General features: G+C 42.3%; 1 protein-coding gene across 1 annotated transcript in view; it reads right to left on the bottom strand.

Annotated features, from left to right (window-relative positions):
• The window catches only part of TENM4 (teneurin transmembrane protein 4), a 380735-nt gene that overhangs the window by 81661 nt on the left and 274025 nt on the right, over positions 1–25049 (bottom strand). The window contains 2 exon segments of the mRNA XM_086614637.1: positions 5345–5464; positions 20528–20744. Coding sequence (XP_086470763.1) covers positions 5345–5464; positions 20528–20744 — 337 coding nt within the window.

The following is a 25049-nucleotide window of genomic DNA, read 5'->3' as shown; positions in this document are numbered from 1 at the left end:
TTTAGCACGCAATGATTCGGGAGAATCTTTCTTTTTACGGCCAACAGACTGAAGATGCCATTTAGTAAATACAATTATGAAAAAAAAGTTACTCAGGAAGGAATTTTAAATCGAGTCCATGGGAGGGAGTGGAAAGCATTTTAGAAAGCCAAAGATGTTTTTATTCTACCACTCAAGCTGGGGCATCAGCTTCCCAGCCCTGTGGAGCTTGGCTTGCAACAGCCTGGCCTTGCCAGCAAAGCTGCGCAGCGTTTGTACTTGGATGGGAACATTTTTAACAGTCAATTAGCAGTTGGCAAACCCTTCGGCTAGGAGGGAGAAGCTTGCTCTGCATGAATCCAGGCACCGAAAGGGGCAATGGGAGGAAAGAAACAAACGTTACAAATGACGTTCAAGGAGTTTTTAGGTGAGAGGGAAAGAGTTTTTGTTTGGAAACACCTCTATTTCACTCCTTGGCTTCACTGAGGCTGGGTCAGGGATGGTAACTTGCTAAGGGGAACATCCCTGTCTCTCCTGCATCCCCAAAAGAGGACACAGGAGAGAAAGTGCCACCTCTGTGTCAGGCTCCAGCAGCTGTGAAAACAGAGGCAGGCAGTATTTTTTAGCAGGTCCTGTTGCTCATGAGCCGTTTTTCCCAGAGTGCAGCTTTGAAGTTACCTTCATGAACAGAACAACAGCTAAAAGCAAACCAAACAGAAAAAAAAAAAAAAAAAACAAACTGAAAACACCTTCCTCCCAGCTTCCCTTAGTGATATTAAATTTCTCAAAAGCCAAACCGTCTTGGGATCGAAGGAAAGAGGTAATTTTATTTCTGGTTTTGCTGCTGATCTCGGATGTCTTTTTTATCACTCTAAAAAATCGTACTTGTTGTACAGGCATATTGTTCTGTTTTTCTTAAAAGACTCTGGAGAGACAGGCCAAAGGATGAAATTCTCTATTTATCCACAAAGCAGGTGCAAAAAAAACCCCAAACAAACCACAGAAAAGTATAACTCTCATCTCTTTGCTCTGAACGCCCATGTATTTGGTCTTTCTGAGAGAGCTGTGCCAGAGCTGCTAACTGTGATGGCAGGTATATATGACACTGAAAAAGTCTGGAGACTTTGCTGCTGTTTTATTAACTCTGCACCTACAACCTGTGGATCCTGAGGACTTGCAGCCTTTATAAACTACCAGTTTAATCAAATTTCAAGCTTTATTTAAAAACGTGGTTTATAATCCAGTACTGACACTTTGATCCATCTATCGACTTTGCTTTACAGAGAAGTCACGCATACAACAGAGTGGTTTGAGAGTTGTCATTTTATCTTCATGCCTTGATATCTGAAAAAAAGTCTGTGTCACAATAATTCAGCTACAAACACACGCCAGCCTTGAAGTTGTCAAAGTTTTGCTCAGACTGAGTAACGTGACTTAAATAGGATCAGGATTTCCCTACTAGAGGCTGTATCTGAGTACTGTAATAGGGGTGAAACCTACTTGCAGAGACCTGGAATACAGTGAACCCACTTACAGGGGTGAAAAATTCAGTTCACTGCAATTCTCAAATGGAATTTTTACTTACGATACTTATTTTGAAACTTGGTCATACCAAAAAAAACCCAAACCTGAAGCAATGAAATCAGCTTGGGAACCAATCTAGCTAAACTGATGCAATTCCCTCTTTAAGATCCCTTCCTTTAAAAGCAGTTATTGCCCTCCTGTCAGTAAACTGATTTGCTAAATCAATTTAAGGCAACTCAGTGCACGTTTTCAAGACTAGATATTCCTGTGGTGGATATGCCAAATAATAAAGCCAGTGAGTTTTATGCAGTTATCTCACAATCCCTGGAACAAGGTACGTGCTTGCATGTGTGCTCCCATTTTTCCTTCAAAAAAGGAAGGAAGGAAAAGAAACTGAAGGAAGAAAGAAACTGAAGACAGTCCAGATGGCCCCATACGACCGTGGACTGGGAATGCATTGTCTGCTGCCGTAGCCCAGAAGAAGCTACTTCTTGCTTAAGAGCATTAACTTCGTAAAACGAAGGGACTCAATCACATGAAAAGTGCACTGTGAAAAAGCTGATGAGAAGAGAGTCACGCTCTATTCAGAAAATTACTGAAAACCATCAAAACACAGAATAGAAATTGTAATAGCAATAACTCTTGATGTGATTTCGAAAGTGCTTTACACATAGCGTTTAATAAATGTTACAATAATCAGTGAGGAAGGCAAGTAAATGTTATCTCCCTTTCACAGGCTGGTTGGCTGGCCTGGGAAGGTTAAGAGATGCATCTAAAGCTACCTGCTAAATCAGCAGCGAGACTAGGATTAGAAATAAGGGATGTCTGACATCATTTTATGCCCTGACAATCTTAGTCTGAACACTCTTAAAGACTTCAAGGTAATTTTTAGAAGACCTCACCAGTGAGGAAGTTTCTGGATTCTGATGTTTTTTAAGAGAAGGGCTTTCACTTGTCCATTTATTACCTCCAGAGCACACAGATGCACTCCTGTGCCTGTTCCGTTGAGAAAATATCTGCATATATACCTCAGCCAATTTTGGAAGGTATTTTCATGATTCAAGTGACTCAATACTGCAACTGGACAATTTGTTGGATGTTGGTTGTGCACCAGACCTGCCCAAAGTTCCTGTAGAATCAGCCTGATTTGAGAGGACGGTGGAGAAAGCGAAATGAGCAGACCTCACACCACACAATTGGGTTACACTGACCACCAGCAGCTGTCGACAGAAATCCCAGCTTCAGGATGAAGCCCACTTGGTCCCAGATTCCCTTTTCTGAGACAGCTGATCTCTGTAATTTCTATCATTTGGAGCTCAGTATCTGTCGGGGGCTGAGTCAGCAAAGTTGAGCACTGAGCTCCTTGAAACTAATTTAACTTCTGGAGGTTGGCAGGCGGCCCCGAGGAACTGGCAGTCCAATGAAGATTGGTGGAGCATACTGATGCTCCAGCTGCATTGCTTTCTGCCCTGGGTCCCCTGCTCAGCTGGAGATTGGGAAGGACATGATGTGAAAGGAACATCACTGGCTTGAACTGCCAGCAGAAGTAGTTTTACAGTAGGGGGAATTTGCCTTTCACCACCCAGGAATTGGAAAGAAATTGTTCCTCAAATATTACAAAGGTCTGGAGCTTGGATAATAGCGCTCACCTCCGTGGTCTGTCCCTGTTTAGCTTACTGGTATGACTGCTGCCTAGAGGTGAAGTTGAAGGTAAAGCCCCTCTGTGCTAAGTACAGTGCAATTGTGCAAAGAGGTGGTCCTTCCCTCAAAGTACCTGTAATCTAACTGAAAGATTACACACTGTAGTTGGGTATTGTACATATGACAAGGAAACAGATGAAAAAAAGGTTATAGCTGGCCTTATTGTCCAGGAATTTTGCAGGTGTATTTATCTGTTCTAATAGATTTTATGCTGGTCTCTACAGAACAATCTGATCTTGAGAGCGCAGCTTGGATCTCACTTTCACGCCAAGTAGGTTGAGTGAGATTGACAGAGATATTCATAGCATACATATGTGAGACTTTGTCCTTTTTGCAGTAATGCCTAAGCTACAGGCAATACAAAGGCACCAGCTCCAGAGGCATCCTTTTTGAAGGAGACAACTAGTTTTCCTGGAATGCCTCTTTGTTATCCGGATTTTATTGTCATGTCATCCAAGAGGTGGAGCATCACTCGGAAAGTTTCCTAGTCACCATCAGTGTTACAGCAGGTGCAAACTCCCCTGAGCATGAATGAGGCAGCATTAAGCACATGTTGCTAGCACATGTTCCTCTCGTTCATTATGATTCTACCAGCTTCTCTGGCCAAGTCAAACCTTTAATGAAAGTCATGGATTGGAGAGGTGCTAAAATCTATAAATCCTCTCCCAAGCGCTAGTGGTTAGTAGTCAATACGTAGAGCATGTGCAGCTGGAACCCCTTATGTTTCATTTTTGTTCTTAAAAGAAAGGGAGCCAATTAGCTCTGACAGACAAAAGATAAGATGAAAGACATTCCCACTTTGCAATGCTTTTGTTTTGGTTGAGCGTGATAGCTTGCTTCTAATGTAACCATAATCTTAATGACTTCTTCCTAATCATTTCAATGTGAATTAGCAAGAATTGAGCTGTTGGGAGAAGAAGACATCTTTTCTTTACGTGCACAGGCACTGAATTGTCCGACTGCCGGCTGAAGATCCTAGGTGATATCACAAAGTTAATAATAATAAATAATACAAATAAGACTAGACAAGACTAGCCTAGACTATTTCAGTTGGAAGGGACCTACAATGATCATCTAGTCCAACTGCCAATTCAGGGCTGACCAAGTTAAAGCGTGTTGTTAAGGGCATTGTTCAAATGCTTCTTAAACACTGACAGGCTTGGGGCATCGACCACCTCTCTAGGAAGGCTGTTCCAGTGTTTGACCACCCTCTTGGTGAAGAAATGCTTCCTAATGTCCAACCTAAACCTCCCTGATGCAGCTTTGAACCATTCTCATGCATCCTACCACTGGATACCAGAGATCAGCACCTCCCTCTCCTCTTCCCCTCCTCAAGATGCTGTAGAGAGCAATGAGGTTGCCCCTCAGCCTCATTTACTCCAAACTAGACAAGTCCAAAGCCTTTAGCCACTCCTCACAGGACATGCCTTCCAGCCCTTTCATGAGCTTTGTTGCTCTCCTCTGAACACATTCAAGGATCTTCATATCCTTCTTAAATTGTGGGACCCAGAACAGCACACAGTACTCAAGGTGAGGCTGCATCAATGCTGAATACAGCGTGATAATCACCTCTTTTGACCAGCTGGTTATAGTGTGTTTAACACACCCCAACATGGTTTGCCCTCTTGGCTGCCAGTGCACACTGATGGCTCATATTGAGCCTGCTGTCAACCAGCACCTCCTGATCCCTTGCTGCAGGACTGCTCTCCCAATTTATACTGTGGCTGGTGTTATTCTGGTACAGAATCTGGTACTGGGACTTGTTTTCATCCCATCAATCATAGCCCATTGCTCCAATCTACCTAGAAACTTCTGCAAGGCCTCTTGTCCCTCAAGAGAGTCAACAGCACTTTCCAGTTTGGTATCATGAGCAAACTTGCTAATGGTGTATTCAACCCTTGCATCGAGATCATTGATAAACATATTGAACAGGCCTGGTCCTAGAACTGAACCCCGACGAACACCGCTGATGACCAGTCGCCAGCCAGATGAAGCCACATAATCACTAACAAAAATGTACCAGCATCTTCAAAATGCATCAACAATAAACGTGCTCTTGGAAGAAATTTCTCTTTAGTGTTGATGGCAACAATGCTGGAACTGCTGCTTGAACACTGTAAATCCTCTAAAGACATCCTACCTGCCATCTTGTCTGCTGATTGTGTATCCAAAAAGAGGATTGTTGACAAAGCTGATGTTCACTCCAACTAGAGGGGTCCCATCTGCCGTCATCACCTGGCCTCGAATCACACAAGCATGTCTGCAAGAAGGAGAAAAATGAGAAGAAATAGTGAGTCTTCTGATAAATTCGTGTTTTTCCTCTACTTCTGTGGCTGGGAATTCCTATGGAGTAGAAAGCCCAGGCTCTTATGTTCTGGAAAGTTGGGGGCCATGCCGAGTGTCTTGATGGCGGGACGCTACTCTTGAAGACTTTCTCAGAAGTTGTGTAAAAACATTTGATACCTAAAATGAGGTTTACCTTTTTCCTACTCTTGAAAAGTAATGGCTGCAGCATATATTTCATTAACTATGGACTTCCGTGGGTTTCACAATATCACACTGGAATTTGCTACAGCAACTAAGTTTCAAAACAACTCAGTGTCTTGACAATATTACCCTAATTAAACACAAAGCACATTTTAAAATCAAAAAGAAGAGAAACCTACCAAGCACTGCATGGACATATTCAAAGCACAAAAGCCACAGAAGCACCTTGACCAAGGCTTGACAGCTTGTTTCTCCCACACTTGAGGAAACCACGACAGATAATTTGCTAGGTTCAAATAGCTTCCCTACAAACTGCTTGGGGAAGTGAGCACGCTAACGGGATGGGCTTTTTCTTCCCAAGTCTGGCAGATCGCACTATTTTCTAGGCTACATCTATTCCAACTACTCTAAGCTCCGTAATGTGCTCTTTTATCTATGGTTTTCAAGGATCTTTACAAACATTGATTAATACTGCAAGATAGGTATTTTACAGAGAGAGGAAATAAAGCACAGAGTGATTATCAGTTGTCCAAGGTCAGTCAGAAAATCTGCAGTAAAGCCAAAGACAAATTTTCTAGGTTCTTATTCCAAAGTCTGTTTCCAGACCTCTAAGTCATTACTACATTGCTACCTTAGGAGCTTCCTATAAAGACAAAGCATCACACGTCTGTGAGAGTGTCTGAACCCAATTTTTGGCTGAAGGTAACTATTTTTCTGAGCGGCAACAGCAAATTGTGGTGTCAGTGTGCTAACGTGACCCAATGAGTGATTTTCCTAACTGCTGTCCTGCTGGAGAGCAGAGATTGAAAGCCACTGTTTCTACAGGTGCAGGATCAGATCTCAGCTAGAGTAAATCATCCCAGCTGCACTTGCTATCTGCCCACTTCAACTGAGAAACGTCGCTTCACTGGTCCACTGAGGCAAAGGATGATATCTGCAATGTTTCGTAAAGATGATTTCATAAACACAGATCATCAGGAAAAGATCAAGTTATTTTCTTGCAGTCCATCTGAAAATCTGACATTGTATAATGCAAGGAGATAAAGTAGAATTTCTATTCAATAAGGGCTGCACTAGTTGTCTATTCCACAGTACGGAAAACAGACCATTTGTCAGGGAGTCTTAAACAAAACTCTCACTGATCTAAATGGAGAGCTCCGATATTAACAAAAATTCTTGAAGCGTTACCAGAATGTGTCGGCACATCTAAAATGTGACTGGATTCACATACAATTTTGGAACAGGCCACAGGAAAAGGAGATAAAGGAAATGATTTTTCTGTCACTGAGTTTTCTCTGATAAATCATCACTAACTTGTTAGGAATCATGTAGGAAAAGACTTGGACTCAGCTTGGAGCTCATGATATTCTTAATACTCCTATTGCTTCTCTCATCAAAGGCTCTAACTCAGTTTACCATATACAACATATTTAAATACATATTTAAATACTCTTTAAATACAGGCAAAGTATAACTCAAAGCATCACGATGCCATGGAATATGCCTGGAAAAATGTCAATGCTTGGAATAACCCCACTGAAGTCAACAGGTCACCAAGTGAAGTGCAATTTTTGCACAAAACGAATGTGTCTGATCGCATGTCTGAACTAAGAGCAGAAGCTAGGCCTTCTCTTCTCATATTTTTCCATCATCCCCTCCACCCTTTCCATCCTTTAGAGACACATGTGGAAAGGTTTGAAACTGTCCTCTCTCAGCTTCTCATCAAATGGCTGCACGTTTTGTGAAAGGCAAGAAATTGCTACAGATTGTTGCTTGAAGACCAAGACCTGAGCACGAGGGACTCGACGTTTTGAATCACTGACAGCACATTCAAGCCAACATTGGGACTATGAATGTTTTAAATTACTTGAGAGACAAGATCATACATATTTGTGAACCACCTGCTGTTCTTGCCTTCCAAGAATTAAAAGCAAGCAAAGGAAAAAATACAACATGTTGCAGGTGTCTCTCCTGCTGTCCTACACAAAACACAAGTCCAAGCAGTTGCAAACTTCTACGTAATATCTCAGGCATGTTGGCCTAGATCCTCAGCTCATGTTAATGGGGGGACGTGCTTTGTATCAGCAAGCATCTGGTCTATGACATATCACTGACAACTATTTCTCCAGTAATAAGCACCAGCACAACATGGACAAAGAGCTTCCTCTCGCCTTGGCAGCTGTAACAAATACATTTGAACTCCCACTTTCCAGGAAGAAACTTGGTTCCCATTTTAGATGACGCCTTGCAGCACCGCAGTCCAACTCCGTTAGCACATCTACGTGCTCACTAACTGGGACGGCGCTGTCATCTCTTCTCCAAGAAGCAGCTTGCCAGCAAGTCCAGCTGCATCCACCATCCTCCCGAGGACTACAACAATAGCTTTACTTACGTGCCATAAGGAAAGATGTTCCCACAAAGGGGACATCTTCCCCAAACCTCAGTGATAAAAAGAAGCTGGAGCAACGTGCACAAATCTGAATTCAGCTAAAAGCAGGAGGGATAGAAACTGGAGGAAAACCAAAGCCCAGACTCTGCCTGATTAGAGTCTCAAATCTTCTCTTTCCCTGGGTGACAAAATTTGCCCCACTTGGGAAAAACAGTTAATACAGTGCGTTGGAAGCAGCTGGCTTCTCTAGTGTCAACATGTCCTTTCTGGAGGCAAGATCAACTCCCCACAACGCGCTGAGCCCCCCAGGAACCTGGTTAATGCTAATTTAGTCAGCCATTTCCTTCAGAAGACCTTGGTCTAAATGCAATTACACGACAAAGAAGTTAAGTGGTACTGCTAAGACGCTCAGCTCCGCTAGAAGGTCTCCCAATATATTTACATAAAATTATCTCTCATGTTAATAGAAGAGATTTATTCCATTAGTCTGGGCCTGCCAGTTCAGAGTGTTTTCTGCAGTTGAACAAAATTGAATTTCTCGTAGCTGGAGCCTCATCTTCCCATTGAATTATTAAGAGATTCACCTATTGCTTCTGTTTTCCGGCTTTTTTTTTTTTTGGTTGGTTGGTTGTTTATTTCCTTCACTACTTTTACATCAGGCTGCATGGATTCTTGTTTTACAAGGAACAGTGGTCTGCTTTTTATCTTCTTTAATTAGACTTTTCCCTTCTTTCTTTTTTTTTTTTTTTAAATTTGCCCATAAAAACTTCCCTGAAAAACTAAATCGTTGTCAAAATGCTATCTAGAACGTCAGCGGGTGTATCAGACGATTTTACACCATGGCTTTGTGAAGTCATTCTTTATTCTAGAAAATTAAGTCTTCATAATTGTGAGATCTGGGTCACAATGGCAAAACAGACAGGGGCGCACCGATGCCTTTGCTTTCCTATTGCTCAGATATAAAGAAAGTTTGACAGGCTGTCAACACAATCCAAGCAGATGAAAACAGTTTTAGAACAGAAGCCAGAAAAGTAAATTCCCCCAAAGCCATTTCACATTATGGGAGTACATTAAAGATTTGTCTTTAATACTGACTCTGATCCAATGTCTCATAACTTAGACATTGGCCTTTCCAATACTTCTTATTCATAGATGTTTTCTGCTGACACTGTGCTTGGCACTGGGAAATAGACAAAAATACTGCTTCTGCAAAACATTTTTCATCGGAAAAAGAAAATTCCATGCATCCTAAACCCCCTTTTGCTGCAAAAAAAAAGTATATTCTTTCCTTGACTGAAGATAGGTGCCATGGGAAATCTCGCCCCAATGAATTTCTGCAGCTACTTGCAATATTTCTTCTGTAACTCATTTTGCCTTCGCCTTTAAAGTTTTCAGATGTGTGGAGGTGGTTATCATGGCCGCTTAGCCATCCTCAGCCAAGTTATTCATAATAAATATTTTAATTTGCCACTATAAATCACTTCATCTCTTTGATCTTGTTCACCACTTCTATATTTCATTGGTATAGACATGCTGGGCATTTGTCCTTCTGCTCTGGATGAAACTTCACCAGAGCACTACAGAGTGAAAATCCAGAAAGTTATTGCTTGTTGGGAAGAGGGTTATTAATGAAATTAGGCAATCTCAGTTCTATTTCTTCCCCTGCTACAGACTTTCTGTGTGACACTGGTCATGTCAGTCTGTATGTGTCTTTCTACTCCACCTGCAAAATAATAATCGAGGCACATCCCCTCCTTACAGAGACATTAGGAGGATAATTGTAGCAATCTGCTAATCCCTTGCATAGGGATTTTTAGATTCTCATGGCACTTCATCTGTGACACGCTCAGACACCTTGCTGATAAGTGCCTGTAAACACCGTCATTTGTTACAAACACAGTCTCACGGCTTTAGCTGCTGTGACCTTTTTGCTCGATAATAACCCGGGATGCAGCACAATGTACCTCGTCCATTTTGGGTTGAAGGCACCTGCCTGACATTAAACAACCTCAGGGCAGTCTAGTACGAGGGTAGATAGGAAAATTGGTAGAACACCAGGGAAAAGCTAAGGGCATCATGATCAAACACATGGACACACCACAAACGCCTGAGCTGACAGATGAAGGACAAAAGAAGAAGAGGAAAGAGCAGAACACACAGACCTTCAAGTTCATTGCTCATGGTAGTATTTCCCTCAAGCTGTCTGCAAAAAAAAAAGCCCTGCCCGCTTGCCTCTTAACTGTGCAGAAAAACCTCCAGATAGTCTTTCCTTGAACTGAATCAATCCCTGTCTGGCTGCTTCAGTTCAGTTTAGCTGTAGGAAAAGCTTAAACTTGAAATCTACTTGCTGATCTCAGCTGCCATCTGATTTAAGGAGTTAAGGTTAGGAAAAAGAATGGAAATGGTTAGGAAAAAGAATGGAAATGATCCTGCCGAAGGGTTCCTTGTTAAACAAGAAAGGCGCACTTATATGAAAATATGGAAATTAAAGATCAGTCATCCAGAAAGACTCCCACACCATGATAGACAGCACAAGTGAGTTTCTGAAAGGGTGTGGGACACGTCGGGCAGCTGGGATCCAAATCTAGCTGGATTTAGCAGGGCCTGTTGTGATAGGACAAGGGGTAATGGTTTTAAACTACAAGAGGGGAGATTCAGACAGGATAGAGGAAGAAATTTTTTACAATGAGAGTGATGAAACGCTGGAATATGTTGCCCAGAGAGGTGGTAGATGCCCCATCCCTGGAAACATTCAAGGTCAGGTTCCATGGGGCTCTGAGCAACCTGATCTCATTGAAGATGTCCCCGCTTACTGCAGGGGGTTGGACTCGGTGACCTTTAAAGGTCCCTTCCAACCCAAACTATTCTGTGATTCTATGATTCTAAATTGTTAATCAGGCTCAGGCAATCAAGTTTACCAATAAGAGGAGCACCAGAACACCAGTGTCGATCTGACAAAGGGACTAAACGTGCTGACATTTGACCAAGATCCAAAAGGGGACTCGCTATAGTGGCATGGACAGACATGGTTTGCAACAGATCCTGCCACTCCACTTCCTGTGCATCTGATGGAGTGGGAGACCCGGGAGAAAAAGAGTGGGTGATGAAGAATAAAGTTTATAAGAGCTCTGACCAAGCTCAGCAAAAGAAAGCCAATTCTAAGTTGTTTGCAGTGAGAAACAGTGAATCTGCTCTGTTTGTTCAACCTACTTAGTGAACCTATTCATACAGTCCCATCACTGAAGGGTCAGGAGATGCTGATGATTCTTTATGCAGGTGTGGTCCTTAGCTGCTAAACTTTTGCAAGAAGCCTTCTACAGTCTTTTGAGATATTCTACAAAACACACAGTAAAGTCAACTGAATGAAATGCTTCAGTGAAAACCCATTACTGAAATTATGGTCTGAAGAACAGGGAAAAAAGCACCACAATACGCAGATACTTTTACGAATGTGGCTAATGAAGTTGGTATTTGAAGTACAAGAGAAAAGTGCTTATTAATCAAGGTTTACAATAACACCTCCAGATACAGATTTTGTTCGTGTTGTCTCTTTAGATCTGATTTAACCTAATTATTAGGTTATGGGCCTTCTTCACCTGATATTTTTAGTATCCATGAGAGGGCTTTGTTTTGTGACCAGTTGTTTTCCATTTCCAGTTTCTCAAGCTTCCCACTGCATGCATCTGACTCCATCCTGCTCCGTAAAGCCTTACAAAATGATAGTTTTTAAAAATCTCCTTTGACATAATCTTTTTTAGTAATAGTAGTGACCACTAGCTGTAGCTCCTGCAAAAGGCAAAGATGGTACCTTTTCTGCCAACCATATCACAGGCTGCATCAAAAGAAGCATGGCCAGCGAGCGATTATTCCCCTCTACTCTGCTCTCGTGAGACCCCACCTGCAGTACTATGTTCAGCTCTGGGGCCCTCAACACCAGAAGGACATGGAACTGCTGGAGCGAGTCCAGAGGAGGGCCATGAAGATGATCCGAGGACTGAAGCACCTCTGCTATGGAGACAGGCTGAGAGAGTTGGGGCTGTTCAGCCTGGAGAAGAGAAGGCTCCGCGGTGATCTTATAGCAGCCTTCCAGTACCTAAAGGGGCTCCAAGAAAGCTGAAGAGGGACTTTTTCCAAGGGCATGAAGAGGGACTTTTTCCCTTGTCTTCTTGATAAGACAAGGGGCGATGACTTTAAACTGAAAGAGGGGAGATTTCAATTAGATATAAGGAAGAAGTTCTTCACTCAGAGGGTGGTGAGGCAGTGGAACAGGTTTCCCAGAGAAGTTGTGGCTGCCCCATCCCTGGAAGTGTTCAAGGCCAGGCTGGATGAGGCTTTGAGCAACCTGATGTAGTGGAAGGTGTCCCTGCCCATGGCAGGGAGGTTGGAACTAGATGATCTTTGAGGTCCTTTCCAATCCAAATTATTCCATGGTTTTATGATTTATTGCATGACAGTTTAGTGACAAAATGTAGTATCTTTTGAGGACCACCTACCACTTTTAGAAAATCCGTGATCAAATGATTGTTGCTCTCAGAACAATTCCCTGTTGGCTCCACTCCTGAAAGACTCAGGCCTTTAGCGCTTTGAAAACTTCTCCCAAGATTTGAACCTTAATCACCTACTCGATGTGTGTCCTTTCTCTTTATGAAAGCACAATCTTTCTCTCTGATCTGCCAAGCAATCTGGCCACTGTTGGAAAGAGATGCCACTTCTGTCATTCAAAACATCTTGGCTCTCTATGCCTCATTGATTCACTATTTTTGCATCCCAAGATTTCTCAGTTGAGCTATAATGGGAAGGTGGGAGGATAAGGGATACAGGAAGGCTACTGAGGAAATAGGAAATCAAGAGGAAAAAAGACTCATGCTGGTCTCTGAAATCATAAAACTGGCTGCAACTATAATATTTAAGTGAAAGTATTTTAGAACAGTTTTATAGGAAATGCAATGCATAATAAAGCTGGGCTGTGCTGTCCTGCAGTTTCAGTGAAAAATCCTTTTATTCACAATGTGGTTGACTAAGAAATGCTTTAAAAGTTGATGATTCTTTCCTTTACTCCAGTACAACCGAAGAAACACTCTCTTACTTTGCACAAGATCTCAAAGAAATAGAATCACACTCCTATTTTTTTTAGGTCTGTAAAATCCAAGTCAAGCGTTCAGTCGTTCGTAAGGGGCAAGATAATTTTTCCATCTAATACGGAATTACGCTCATTTCATAATTTTTCAGAAGTGATCCTATAACCATTATTTCTATGAGAGGTAAAGACTTTATGGCGCAATAACTTTCAGAGATGAATAATGTATTCATGTCAAGTCTTCACAAAAAATGTCTGCAGAACTTACCAGTTCTGTACTACTATAGTATTTTACGTCTGGTATTTATTTTGTGAGCTGTGGCTGCATATTCAGCTCTGCAGAAGATCCAAAATAAAAGCAATTCCTTCCATTGAATTTGAGGCACCATAAAAGCAAAACTGAGCAGGACAGGAGAAAAAATACATTATTTCCAGGCTAATTATAAAATGAGCTCTCTTTTTGCTGATCACAGGGGAAGTTCTTTAACTACATATAAGCTGTCTGATAGCTTTGTAATCATCCAAAGGAATTAGGATAAAAAAAAAAGGTTCAATAAGATATATAAGATTTTATGCCTGGGATTTTAAAACTGCTTTTTTTATGTAGGAGATTTTAACCAATTTAGCAAGTAAATGTCATATTCAAAGGACAGACTCCTCCTGATATATTGAAATGGTTGAAAACTGTACTTGGACTCAGCTGTTAGTGTCCCACAGCTAGAGGCGACTGCCCCGAAGTCGTTCTGGCAAAGCAGAACTTCTCTCCATCAGTGCAAAGCCAACAGGATCTGCTCACACCAGTTTCCCCTGCAGTTTAAAGTGGGAAAGGAGGTTTTACACTGAGCTAGCCGAGGGGTGCTGAAGCACCCCAGTCTGGTCTGGGGTCAGCAAACCTCTGCAGACGCGAAGAAGCCAAGAGCTTGGGGCAGAAAGCTCCAGCTTTTTGCAGTGTGAACATGCCAGGTTCTCACATGAGAATCAGTACAGCTGGTATTTAATTTGAAGAAGCCTTATGCAGTAAAGAAATAATCAAATCTCTCTATTGACCAGGACATGCTGGTTTTAGTGCTGTTATTATATTGAATGGAGCTACTGACTCAGCTCATAGCTATCACGCCAGACATGGTCATCAACGAGTAATGTAAAACAATGAGCATGTGGGCTGCTCTTTTTTCCAGAGGAATGTACCTTGAATATTGAATAAATATTAAGCAAATATCCACATGCCAGATTCAAGAGAATACCTGAGCATCTATACCATAGTTTAGACTCCTAAAACCAAACGTGCACATCAGCACCTGTGTAATCTGGGAGGTACTTTACTTATTAGGAGTTTTGTTTCTCTTCTTGGGAGTTTTGAAGATGTGAGTTTTGCTTTCTTTACACTCCAAGAGCTCCTAGGTACACAGGTGTCACCTGAGACCTTTTAATCCCAGGTACAGGATGGTGCAGCGTTTCTATCAGCTACCTTGCCTGATCCTGGAAGCATGTCCAAATCACACTGGGAAGATCCTACTCAAGAGTTTATGCTTGTAATAAATATCTGATGGTTTTTAATATTTGCTAAAAATGGCACTCCAGTTTCTCTAACATCTGTACACAGGGCTTCCTTCTATTGCCACTTGTGAAAGGGGAATTCAATTACATTATGTTTACACTATCTATGTTATGGAAAGAAACATAAAGATGGACAGGCACTTTGCTGTCATAGAGTCCTGTGGGTACAAATTCCACAAAGTGGAATTAAGTAGCTGCACACATCGCATTAGTTTATTGTATGGAAATAATGCCATGCTCAACTCAAAATCACTTTAAGCTGAAGTAATGCCATACTACATAATTTAAAATCAAAAGAAAAAGGCAAACACTGGAAAGCCCTGTACATTGAAAAGGTAAGTTTTAAAAGTGTGCTTTCCTATGCTTAAAAGGAATAATTATTAAAATAAAAAATGCTAAGTCTTTGAAAATCCCTCGGTATTCTCCTATATTTCAAAGCCCCATGATTTCTAGCTAATAAGTGGTTCATTTAAGAAGAAAGCAATGAAAGCAGAACGATGCCTTTGGAAGACAGTAACGCTGGGAAGGAGAGAGGTTGAAGAGGCGCTGTGTTGGCTTGGTTTAAAATATGGAAAAATATGATCCCGTTCTCATTGATTTAGGTACCGCACTGTGCCATGGGCACTCACTCTCAGGAACGCAGGATGGTGTCTAATATCTATGAAGTTTTAAACAGATGGCAGCCTTTATCTTTCAAAGCTGTCCTATGCCATGGAGCTGTTGTGCTCCATGAGCTCCTGCATCGTCCCCAGGGTGCCTGCTGCTCAGTGGGTGCATCCGACCCACGGCATTTTGCCGCTAGCTCAATGGAGCTGCATCCTTCTGGAGCCGGGCCAAAGCCATGGGTTGGACCAGCCAACCTGGGAGAAATCATCAGCAGAAAGCCACACCTGATGAGTTTCATTTTTTTGACTTCTAACTTTGTTTTCGGCTAGAAAAGAAGCGTTTCTTACTTCCCTGTATCAAAATCATACTTTTCTTGAGGGAAAAGTACAGAAAAGACAGAGCACTTTGGTCTCCCTGGGAGGGAACCTCAGGAAGATCTGCTGGGGTGAACCTGCAGCCCTCTAGGTGTGGGAAGAAATAAGTGAAAGGAAAAGAGAAGATGCTTTGAATGTCTTCCTTCAAGTATACTAAGGTATCACCATAATATTCTTGAAAATCACTCAGAACTGAGCCAGATGGACTAGTAAAATGTTTTGAAACCTGTTTTGATCCTCCTCTGTTTTCGTAGCTGTTCTTTGGCCATCATCAATACTCAAAATTTTGGTTTTGAAGGGGCTTGGGATTGATGCAGTTTAACTCTGACAATAAAACTCGTCCATTTATTTATTTTTAGTAAAATGGCACACACATGCATTTATAGCATACCTGTCTATCTTAGCATCTAACAGTGCTTGTGTAACCCTCCCCAGCTGGATCGGTGAGGTAGGTCGCACAGCCTGGCACGCCAGCGGACACAGGGAGGTGGAGTGACATGTTTACAGATACCTTATCACTCAGTAGCAGAAAAAGAAATGTGCAAATTTCATTTGGATCAGAATTTTAAACCATGAAAACTAACTACTTTTTGTGCTTAAACTACTGACCTGGGGGCAACAAGGGACTACTCTTGCAGCTGATACCAGATTCTGCTCTCTGATGTGTCTTTATCACTCAGCTGGTTATTTCTAGCTGCCCATGTCATTGGGATGGGTTAATATTGCTGGCAGCAAGTAGATACTTACAACCTGTCCCAAAAGAGAAGGGGTATAAAACATACCGACTTCAAAATCAGCTGAATTCTTTTCAAATATCCTTTACCAAAAATGCCAATTCTGCACATGGTTTTCTGAAGCACTTTAATCCTATGCCAACACTTAACATAAAAGACTCTGTGGATCAGGACTTCAACCTGTTCTTTCAATTTTCTGACACTGTCCCTCAAGACAGAACAAATATATCAGGTGTCCTACTTGAAAGTCACAAACTTGACACCACTGCATCTTGTGCTGCTTCTTATGGTGACGGACAACTAAGAATGGCTTAAAAACACAAAGCAAACAGCAAGAGTAAGTGGTTTCAAAATCAATACAAGAACGATCAAGTAGCAGAAGAGTACTTGTTATCTGTTCATCAAAATGATGAGAAAAGACATTCTGTGCATTCAGAATTTAATTTAGCTACTTGCTTTATCATCATAAACACTCATTTCAATATGGGCAATGATTATTTTTTCTTCCCAAACATGAATAATATATAATTGCTGGTATTTTGGAAGAGACAAGGTCTTTACCTTTATCCATCAGGGTAATTTATCATTGTCTTTCTTTTTCTTCTGCAGTGGTGAGAGAGCTTGTCAGCTCAGCTTGTTCTTAAAAAGCTAGAGTGTAATTCAATAATAAATTCACTCAAAGGCTAGCTGTCACGAGGCATTCATTTATTTGTACCCATTAGGTGATCTGCACTGCTGTTCTCTCTAAAGGGTAGCTAAGCTGCCTTTCTGAAGCCCAGAAAATACATTGCATAGATATGCAGTCATCTCCTTCAGACTGCTGCTGCTTCTGAGTAGGCCATACAGGAATGTAAACGTGCTGTGGTTCCCTCAGGGGTGATAATCAGCCAGCCATGACCTGGCAAAGCCCTGAAGAGAAGGCTGTGGTTCCTGACCTGAATAAGGAGTGTGCCTGTGACACAGGTGTCTCTGCAGGACATTAAACGTGCAGGACACAGGTCCACATCACCTCTGTGTTGCCTGCTTATGGGGGACTGCTCACAAAAAGTGGCATGGATCCAACTTCAATCCTACCCTTGAGGTGATGGCGCTGCGACAGAAAGATGTAGGCCGTCCCGTGCCTGGCAATCTACAGTCCTGATCTACAACGAAAAGGACTATATGCCGTCTTCACTATGAGGGTGGTGAGGCACTGGAACAGGTTGCCCAGAGAAGCTGTGGCTGCCCCATCCCTGGAAGTGTTCAAGGCCAGGTTGGATGGGACTTTGAGCAACCCAATGTAGTGGAAGGTGTCCCTGCCCATGGCAGGGGGGTTGGAACTAGATGATCTTTGAGGTCCCTTCCAACCCTAACCATTCTATGATTCTATGAGATGACTTCATGAATGGCAGTGGCAGCAACGGAAGGGAGAAGGTTGTCCTAAGGCAGGACACTGGAGCCCCCCACCAGAACAAAAATATTTCTTGACCTCCTTCCTGTTGGACAAGTTATTGAGCCAGCAGCTGGAAGGAAAGATGAAAATGGTTCATCTTGCCCCTAGCTGCTGCTTTGATCTTCGTGGAGACACTGAGCGGTTCCAGGGATAAGAGGGATATTATCACCTGTCTGTTGCAAAAGCAACCGGAGGAGATTCAACAGCAAGAATGCTACTGAGGAAAGGCCATATCCACATATGCAAACCCAGTCAGTCTCCTTTGCCCAGACTAACTGGGTCCCAGACGGTCCCAGTCCATGCTCCTCCATGGAGCAGTCACTGCCTGACCACAGCTGAAGCACTGCCATTTCCAGGTCGACAGCTGTTTAAAGGTTCAGCTTTCTAAGTGGTGAAAACAGACAACTGAAACTACAAGAAGAAGACAAATAAGCAGAAAACACTTGTGAGGGTTGAGTTTATCCAGATCTATAGGATCTTTAAGAATTAACGGAAACATATGATGTCTTTTAAGATCGCAAAAGAGTAATGGTGCTTTTAGCAACCCCACAGACTGATCAGCCGGGACTGTGTGCTGTGGTGCTGTCTCAGGACAAAACACACCTTCTGTGGAAGTCCTTCACTGTTATTTGCAACCGTCCTTGTGATGAGTCAAGATATTTAACTTGAGCGACGCGATACAATCGCAGCTTGAGGTGACATATTTGTCGACCATATTTAGTGATACAAACCCTATGCTGATATTTTAAGAACGGCAACCTGATAAATCATGGCCCTCTCTGTATAATTCTTCATGTTAGCTTAAATGGACAAGTGGAACAAGGAGCCCCATTTCCTAGTTCCACTTCAGTTAATGAAAAGCAATCGTTAAAACCCTTCCTATTGATTTGAATCTTTGCATTCCCTCGCTCCAGTAATCTACATGCCAGATAAACATTTCTGCTAGCAGGTGCTCCTTTTGAATCCCAAATCTTTCTTTAGTAGGATGTCTACGGATGGTTAGTAATTCCTTCCTACATAGAGATCTATCATCAGATCCATGAAAGGTATCTATTTTCCCCCACCTCTCTGTGCTGCTGAACGCAAGCAGCCTTTAAAGAGAAGTTGCAATTTTTTTCTATCACACATGTATGAAGACTCCTATACTTCTTTAGTTGTATGGAAAAGTTCATTAAACATGGACATGAGTCTACCAAAACTCTCTGTCTATCAGAACAGATACACATGGAATTGATATCAGAGTCCTCTGTGGAAAGGCTTCTGACTACGAGCTCAGCTGAGGAATTGCAACCCTAAATATATCTGAAAAATGGAATTCTGAGTATAATCTCTTTTATATTCTGAAGCCTGACTTTATAGCAACAAATCACAACAACTGACAGCAGAGAATTCACTGCACTAACATTTAGTCCAGAGTTTGGACCGTTCAGTATCCAGAACCTGCAATCTTCAGAATGCTGATGAAGTACAACAGTTTGCGATATAATGAGTGTTTGGCCTTCATCTGAATCACTGTTGTCAGCTTTCTTGGACTCTGAAGGGCTTGGCAGCAAGACAAATCAGGGAAATTATCACATTAGGCCAACTCCCTGACACTGGTGTGCTTCTAAGCGGTTCATGTCTGAGGTCAGCCTGTAGACCACCAGAGATGGTGATGCGTGGGAGGTGGTACCCAAGGGATGCTGGCCATATCCCTTCATGGAAGAGAATTAGGTCACACCCAGAACTCAGAAGAGCCCGAGAGGCCTGCTGAGATGTAAGTACTGAAATAAATACTCGCACAAACTCGAGGGTTGTACGTTTTCAGTGCCAACCTATTCACTGCTGTGTGTCAGAAAGCTGAAAGTAAGCAGTTAATGGCTGGGTGGAATTCAACAGAGTCCAAACCGAAGTGTTGAGAACCACCTTCTGGCTCAGGGTCACCACTTCTGAAAGGCAACATTGAGGGCAGACACTGAATGATCTAAGGATCCGACACCCCAGGGTACGTATTATGGTGTCCTGCTACAAGCACATGACTTTAAAGGGATGACCTTCCCTGGCAGCCAGGCATGTGCTTAGACACAGGGCCGAGATGCAGTCACAGAAGTGAACTGCGTAAGATTTCTTTGCCAGTTTCCATTTCTTGATGATGATTGCAGTGATAAAGAATGTCTCGGCATTAAAACCAATCTATATCCAAGTTGATTGTTTATATTGGAAATCACTCCAGTAGCCCTCCCTAGACTTTATGCATTTCTTCGGTTCTTTTGAAGTCTCTAACAGTCACACTACAGGTTGTAAATACCATTCTAGCTTCCCTCTCTTTTGGCTCTGCCAATGGAAGAAGGCCTGCCATTGCTGTTTATGAGATACTTCTGGAAAATATCAGCCACTTGAACTCGAAGAGCCCTGCTGAATGGATGGCTTTCACTCCTTGAAATGAGAGAAGGCAGGAAAGATGGAACTGCCCACATGCATTGGGAGAGAAGCATCTTGTCTTACTGGCTGGCAGGATATTGCAGATGAGGAGACAGTCAGCAGAATTACACCAGCCACAAAATTCTTCAGATATATACTTCTCTCACACAATTTCCATGTTCTGCATGTTGCTGCCATTCCATGCCTTAAAATGGCCAAGTGGCTTATGCTTTACCTCTTAATGAATCAAAACCAAAATTCACTTACCCTCCTTCAAAAGGATTGTCTCCTGGGATGACATGAGTGCTGTCCTTGCCGATCAGGAACTTGATCCGATCGTAGAACGAATGTAAGCTCTGCTGGGAGACGGGGGTTTGTGTCTCCTGGATGATATCCAGGGGGTCCGGGGAGCCCAGGCACAGCGCGTTGACGTGGCACAGTGGCTGCAAGCAGCAGTCTGGGTCCATGCAATCCACCAGCCCATCTGCAGAGGGGTAAGGAAGATTTTAGAGCAGCAGTAATATGGAGTGTTGTAGATTTCAGGGTGCAAGAGCTCTTTCTGATGCACACAGCAGAGAAATGTAAATTTACACTTATATAGTGTAAGGCATGTTCCCTTAAAGCCTCAACAAAGAACTTCAAATATTCGTTAATATGTAACAATCATATACATTAATATGTAATATATGAAAACATACACAAACACGAGATTAAACCCTAAAAAAAAAAAAAAAAAAAAGCATCTTTGAGGTTAATTCTGGGATATGTCATTTCACATCTCACCCACTCAGGTAACTCCAGAGCCCTGAAAGTGTTTTTTTTTCCCCGTTAATATACAAATGACTTTTGTACACTGGTCCTGTTCCCTGTGCAAATCACAGGCACATTGCATCATACCAAAGCTATGAGGGTCACTTTCAGCAGGATAAAGCCATGGAATCTACCATGGCTACGGAGAGATCTATACATGTAACCCACTAAAGATTCTGGCTAGATAGATGAGAAAGTAAGGGAGATTTTGCTGGGAAGATTCGGTCGTTTTTTTGGCCTTTGTCACATTTATTCCATGCAGACAAAGAGTTAACAGTGACCTCAAACTCTCAGGATATAAATCTTGTACTTTCAGGACAACTAAATTTATAATAACAACAATAATAGCAGCGGACATGCATGAGAAAAGCTGGCCAAGCGTACTCCAGTAAAATGAGGGTTTGCATATCTGTCAAACCATCAAAGGCACAGACAGCACTCCCTCCCCTCCCACAGCCACAGCAGCATTCCCCAGTTCATTCTGAGATGCCACCATTCATGGCAAACAGCTTAGTAAAAAGCAGTGACAGGAAAGAAAATATAAAAAAAGCTCAGAAGAGGTTTGATGAAGCGTTGCATTTAGAAATAAAAGTTGTTAGCATGAAGTAGAGATGGATCTTTAAATCAGATAAGGGAACTGGATGTTTTTGTTCTGGGGTAATGGGATATGGAGCCCTTCACTTCCAACTCATCAGTTTAAGCAAGACACTTTGATAGCGAATGAAAATTGCTGGCATGTGATGGCTGTTCAAAGAACTATGTGAAAGGAGCAGCTGAGTCTCAGAGTAGTTGCTGGGAGCTCTATGATCACAGAATCACAGAATCACAGAATGTCAGGGATTGGAAGGGACCTCAAAGGATCATCTAGTCCAATCCCCCTGCCAGAGCAGGACCACCTAGATCAGATCACACAAGAACGCGTCCAGGCGGGTTTGGAACATCTCCAGAGAAGGAGACTCCACAACCTCTCTGGGCAGCCTGTTCCAGGGTTCTAGTACCCTTACTGGGAAGAAGTTCTTCCTCATGTTTAAGCGAAATCTCCTATGTTCCAGCTTAGATCCATTTCCCCTTGTCCTATCATTGCATGCCAGTGAGAAGAGCCTGGCTCCACCCTCATGAAACCACCTTTGCAGCCAGCATCCCACTGATGATTTCAGCACAGAGGCAAGAAATAAATGTGCCTGGAGAGCAAAACTGTCCTGAGGGGCAGGTCTCTCCTGAAGTGGGATGAGATTTGGAGGTGCCAGGATAATGTAGTTTTTATTTCACAGAAACAGTAAATTCAAACATGGCAGTTTGTTATTATTACAGATCATGAGCTTCAGTTTCACCCAGTTACACCAGTATGAATTAGAGGTCCTTTCAATAATGTTATTTGCATTACTTTGAATTTACTGTAATATAAGTAGGAAGGGAATCTGATCTGTTATTACTGCTGTAGTACTTAACGATGGCTTACACATCACGGACTGGGATTCTGTTGAGATATACCTGTGCTATTCTTGGAAGATGTTAGTGCCATAAAACATCACTGGCAACATCATTTCATGGGGTTATCCACACACAGAAAATGGAACAAAAAACCTGTTCAGTATTCCCAGAGCTTCCAGTCTACCTGTGGGTCAAAGTGCAATGAACATCTGCTCCATGTAGACACGCACACACACATGCAATGAGTCATTTTCACAAGTGCTCTGCACCTGCCGTTAATGATAACGGGAGCGGTGTTAGATTAGCAAAAGTGCTTTTGAAAATCCCATCCATTATCCTTCCCTCTGTCTGTTCTGATATCTCTACATCTCTGTAACTCCTTGCAAAATTGCCAGAAAAATTTATCAGCTCGGGCACGAAACCTACTCATCTGCCTTTTCTCTTGATGACTAGTGATAACGAAAAAGAACTAATTACGTTTTATTTGCCCATTAAAAAAATGACTTGCTGCAGATGATTAGGCCAGTAGGATTCCAGAAGGTCAAATCTCAGATGGAGTTTGAGAGACCGTTCACAGAATAAAGACCTGCATAGATGTAATATGCTTATCCGTAGCTACCTAATAGGAAAAAAAAAAAGAGATGGAAAAGAAACAACGAACCAGCCCTGTTACTATATCGACTACGGTTTCAAGCAAGATAAAATGTTGTCATTTTCTCCCACACATTAATAATGTCTTCTAAGGCTACAGACACTGCTGAGAGGACGGCAAACCAGCTGTACCATACCTCTTCATTACCCTGTCTTTATTCCAGGCATCAGAAATGTGTTTTGGGACCTGAAGCTGCAAGAAAGCAAGGAAATGTTGTCTTCGCTGGAAACAGCAGATAAATGTTTGAAGAACAGATACACAGGACAATGTTTTGTACAGGTGGAAATGCCAAGGACTCGTCTGCAGATAAGCCTTTCAACTAATGTGTTTCAGGCCTGTATGGAATAATTTGGGGGGTGATTACACCGGAGAGGTTTGTCACTGACATCTTAAAGCCATTAAGGTCCTCAAGAGCTGAAATGGGGTTTAACTACTCAGCACCCGCCAATATCATCAGCAGTTTCAGGGCAAAGCATTTCTTTAGCTTAGAAAATGTAAATGTCTCCTTTTTGCCTGAGACACGGAGAACAGCAAGAGTTAAGTTAAAAACCAGATCATAAACAGCGATGTCTCCATCTGAATATTGTTTTCTTGTGTTTTTTTAATCGTATGGTCCACAAGTGATGCAAGCGGTGCCCTACAGTGAATTGTAGGGAGATATAATGAAACTGTACACAGCTATGACTTCTCATGCCCTGAGATCTGTCACTGGATCCATCAGAAGAGTAAGGATAAAGTGGACACCTGCGAGAAGTTCCCTGAATAGCAAGGTACTCAGCAACCTGCATGGATTAACAGAAGATAAAACCAGTGTAAAATAAAACTCATGCTTTATCGGTCCAAAGACACAAAACCAAAAGTGGGAAGCCAGCACCAGCAGCAAAGGAAAATAAAGCAAGGTATGATTTTGCAGAAAAAGATGAAGTCATAAGATAAAACACTTTTGAAATTTATAAAGCATAAAAGTGAATTTTCCTTAGAACTCGTTGTGAAATTTTCAGAGACAGGTAACAGAAAGAGGTGGACATGGGATCAGTGGCTTCTGCACCTCAAGTTTTGCAGCAGTAAAGCCACAGAGACCCATGATCTGTGCGTGGATTTCTAACTCCAGTAGCTCCCAGAGCACAGGCAGGCAGCACAGTAACTTCTCAGTCATGGCCACGTTTATACAGCTCTTGGTTTTGAAAAGTGGCAGCTCCCTTATTCTACATATAGCCATAATATGACCACGGCACTTCAGCTCAGAGAACAAATGTGTTGCTGAATTATCTCCACGCAAGGTTGAAAGTCCTGCATAGAGAGATCACAGTAATTCATATGCTTTCAGCCAAACAGGCTGCTATGATCAGCTTGTCTGACCTCTTATATACACAGGCTGTTCATTTTTTTTCACCCCAGAACTAGATTAAAGTCTGTCTTTTAGAAAGGTATCTCATATATCAAAGACAGCTGATGACAGTGAGGCCACCACTTCCTCCGGTAAGCTATTCAAATGCTTAATTAGTGCTAGGAAACTGCATCTTATTTCAAGGTTGAATTTATCTAACTCCAATATCCCGCCACTGGAACTTGTTTTGCCTTTGTCTGCAAGGTTACCAATATTTCCTTCTGCCCCGAATGCTCAGATGTCTTTTCCAAGTGCAAGTCCCTCCACACAGAGCAACAATCCATTTCAAACCTTTTCTCTGAACAGCTGAGGAAGATTAAACATTGGGTACAGAAGAGAGACCACTTCATAACTTTGGGGTTTTTTATACTTCTAGGGTTCACAGTAGCCTTTTAGCAACAGCCTTGCACTGAGAACTCATGTTGAGACAATTATCTCCAGTGACCTCCAAATCCTGTCCTGTGTCACTGCTTCTCAAGAGGCTCCCAACCCGTATGGATAACACGCTT

Source organism: Tauraco erythrolophus, chromosome 1 (genome assembly GCF_009769465.1).
Source record: "Tauraco erythrolophus isolate bTauEry1 chromosome 1, bTauEry1.pri, whole genome shotgun sequence".
Classification (NCBI taxonomy): domain Eukaryota; kingdom Metazoa; phylum Chordata; class Aves; order Musophagiformes; family Musophagidae; genus Tauraco; species Tauraco erythrolophus.
This window is presented reverse-complemented; position numbering and strand designations above follow the sequence as displayed.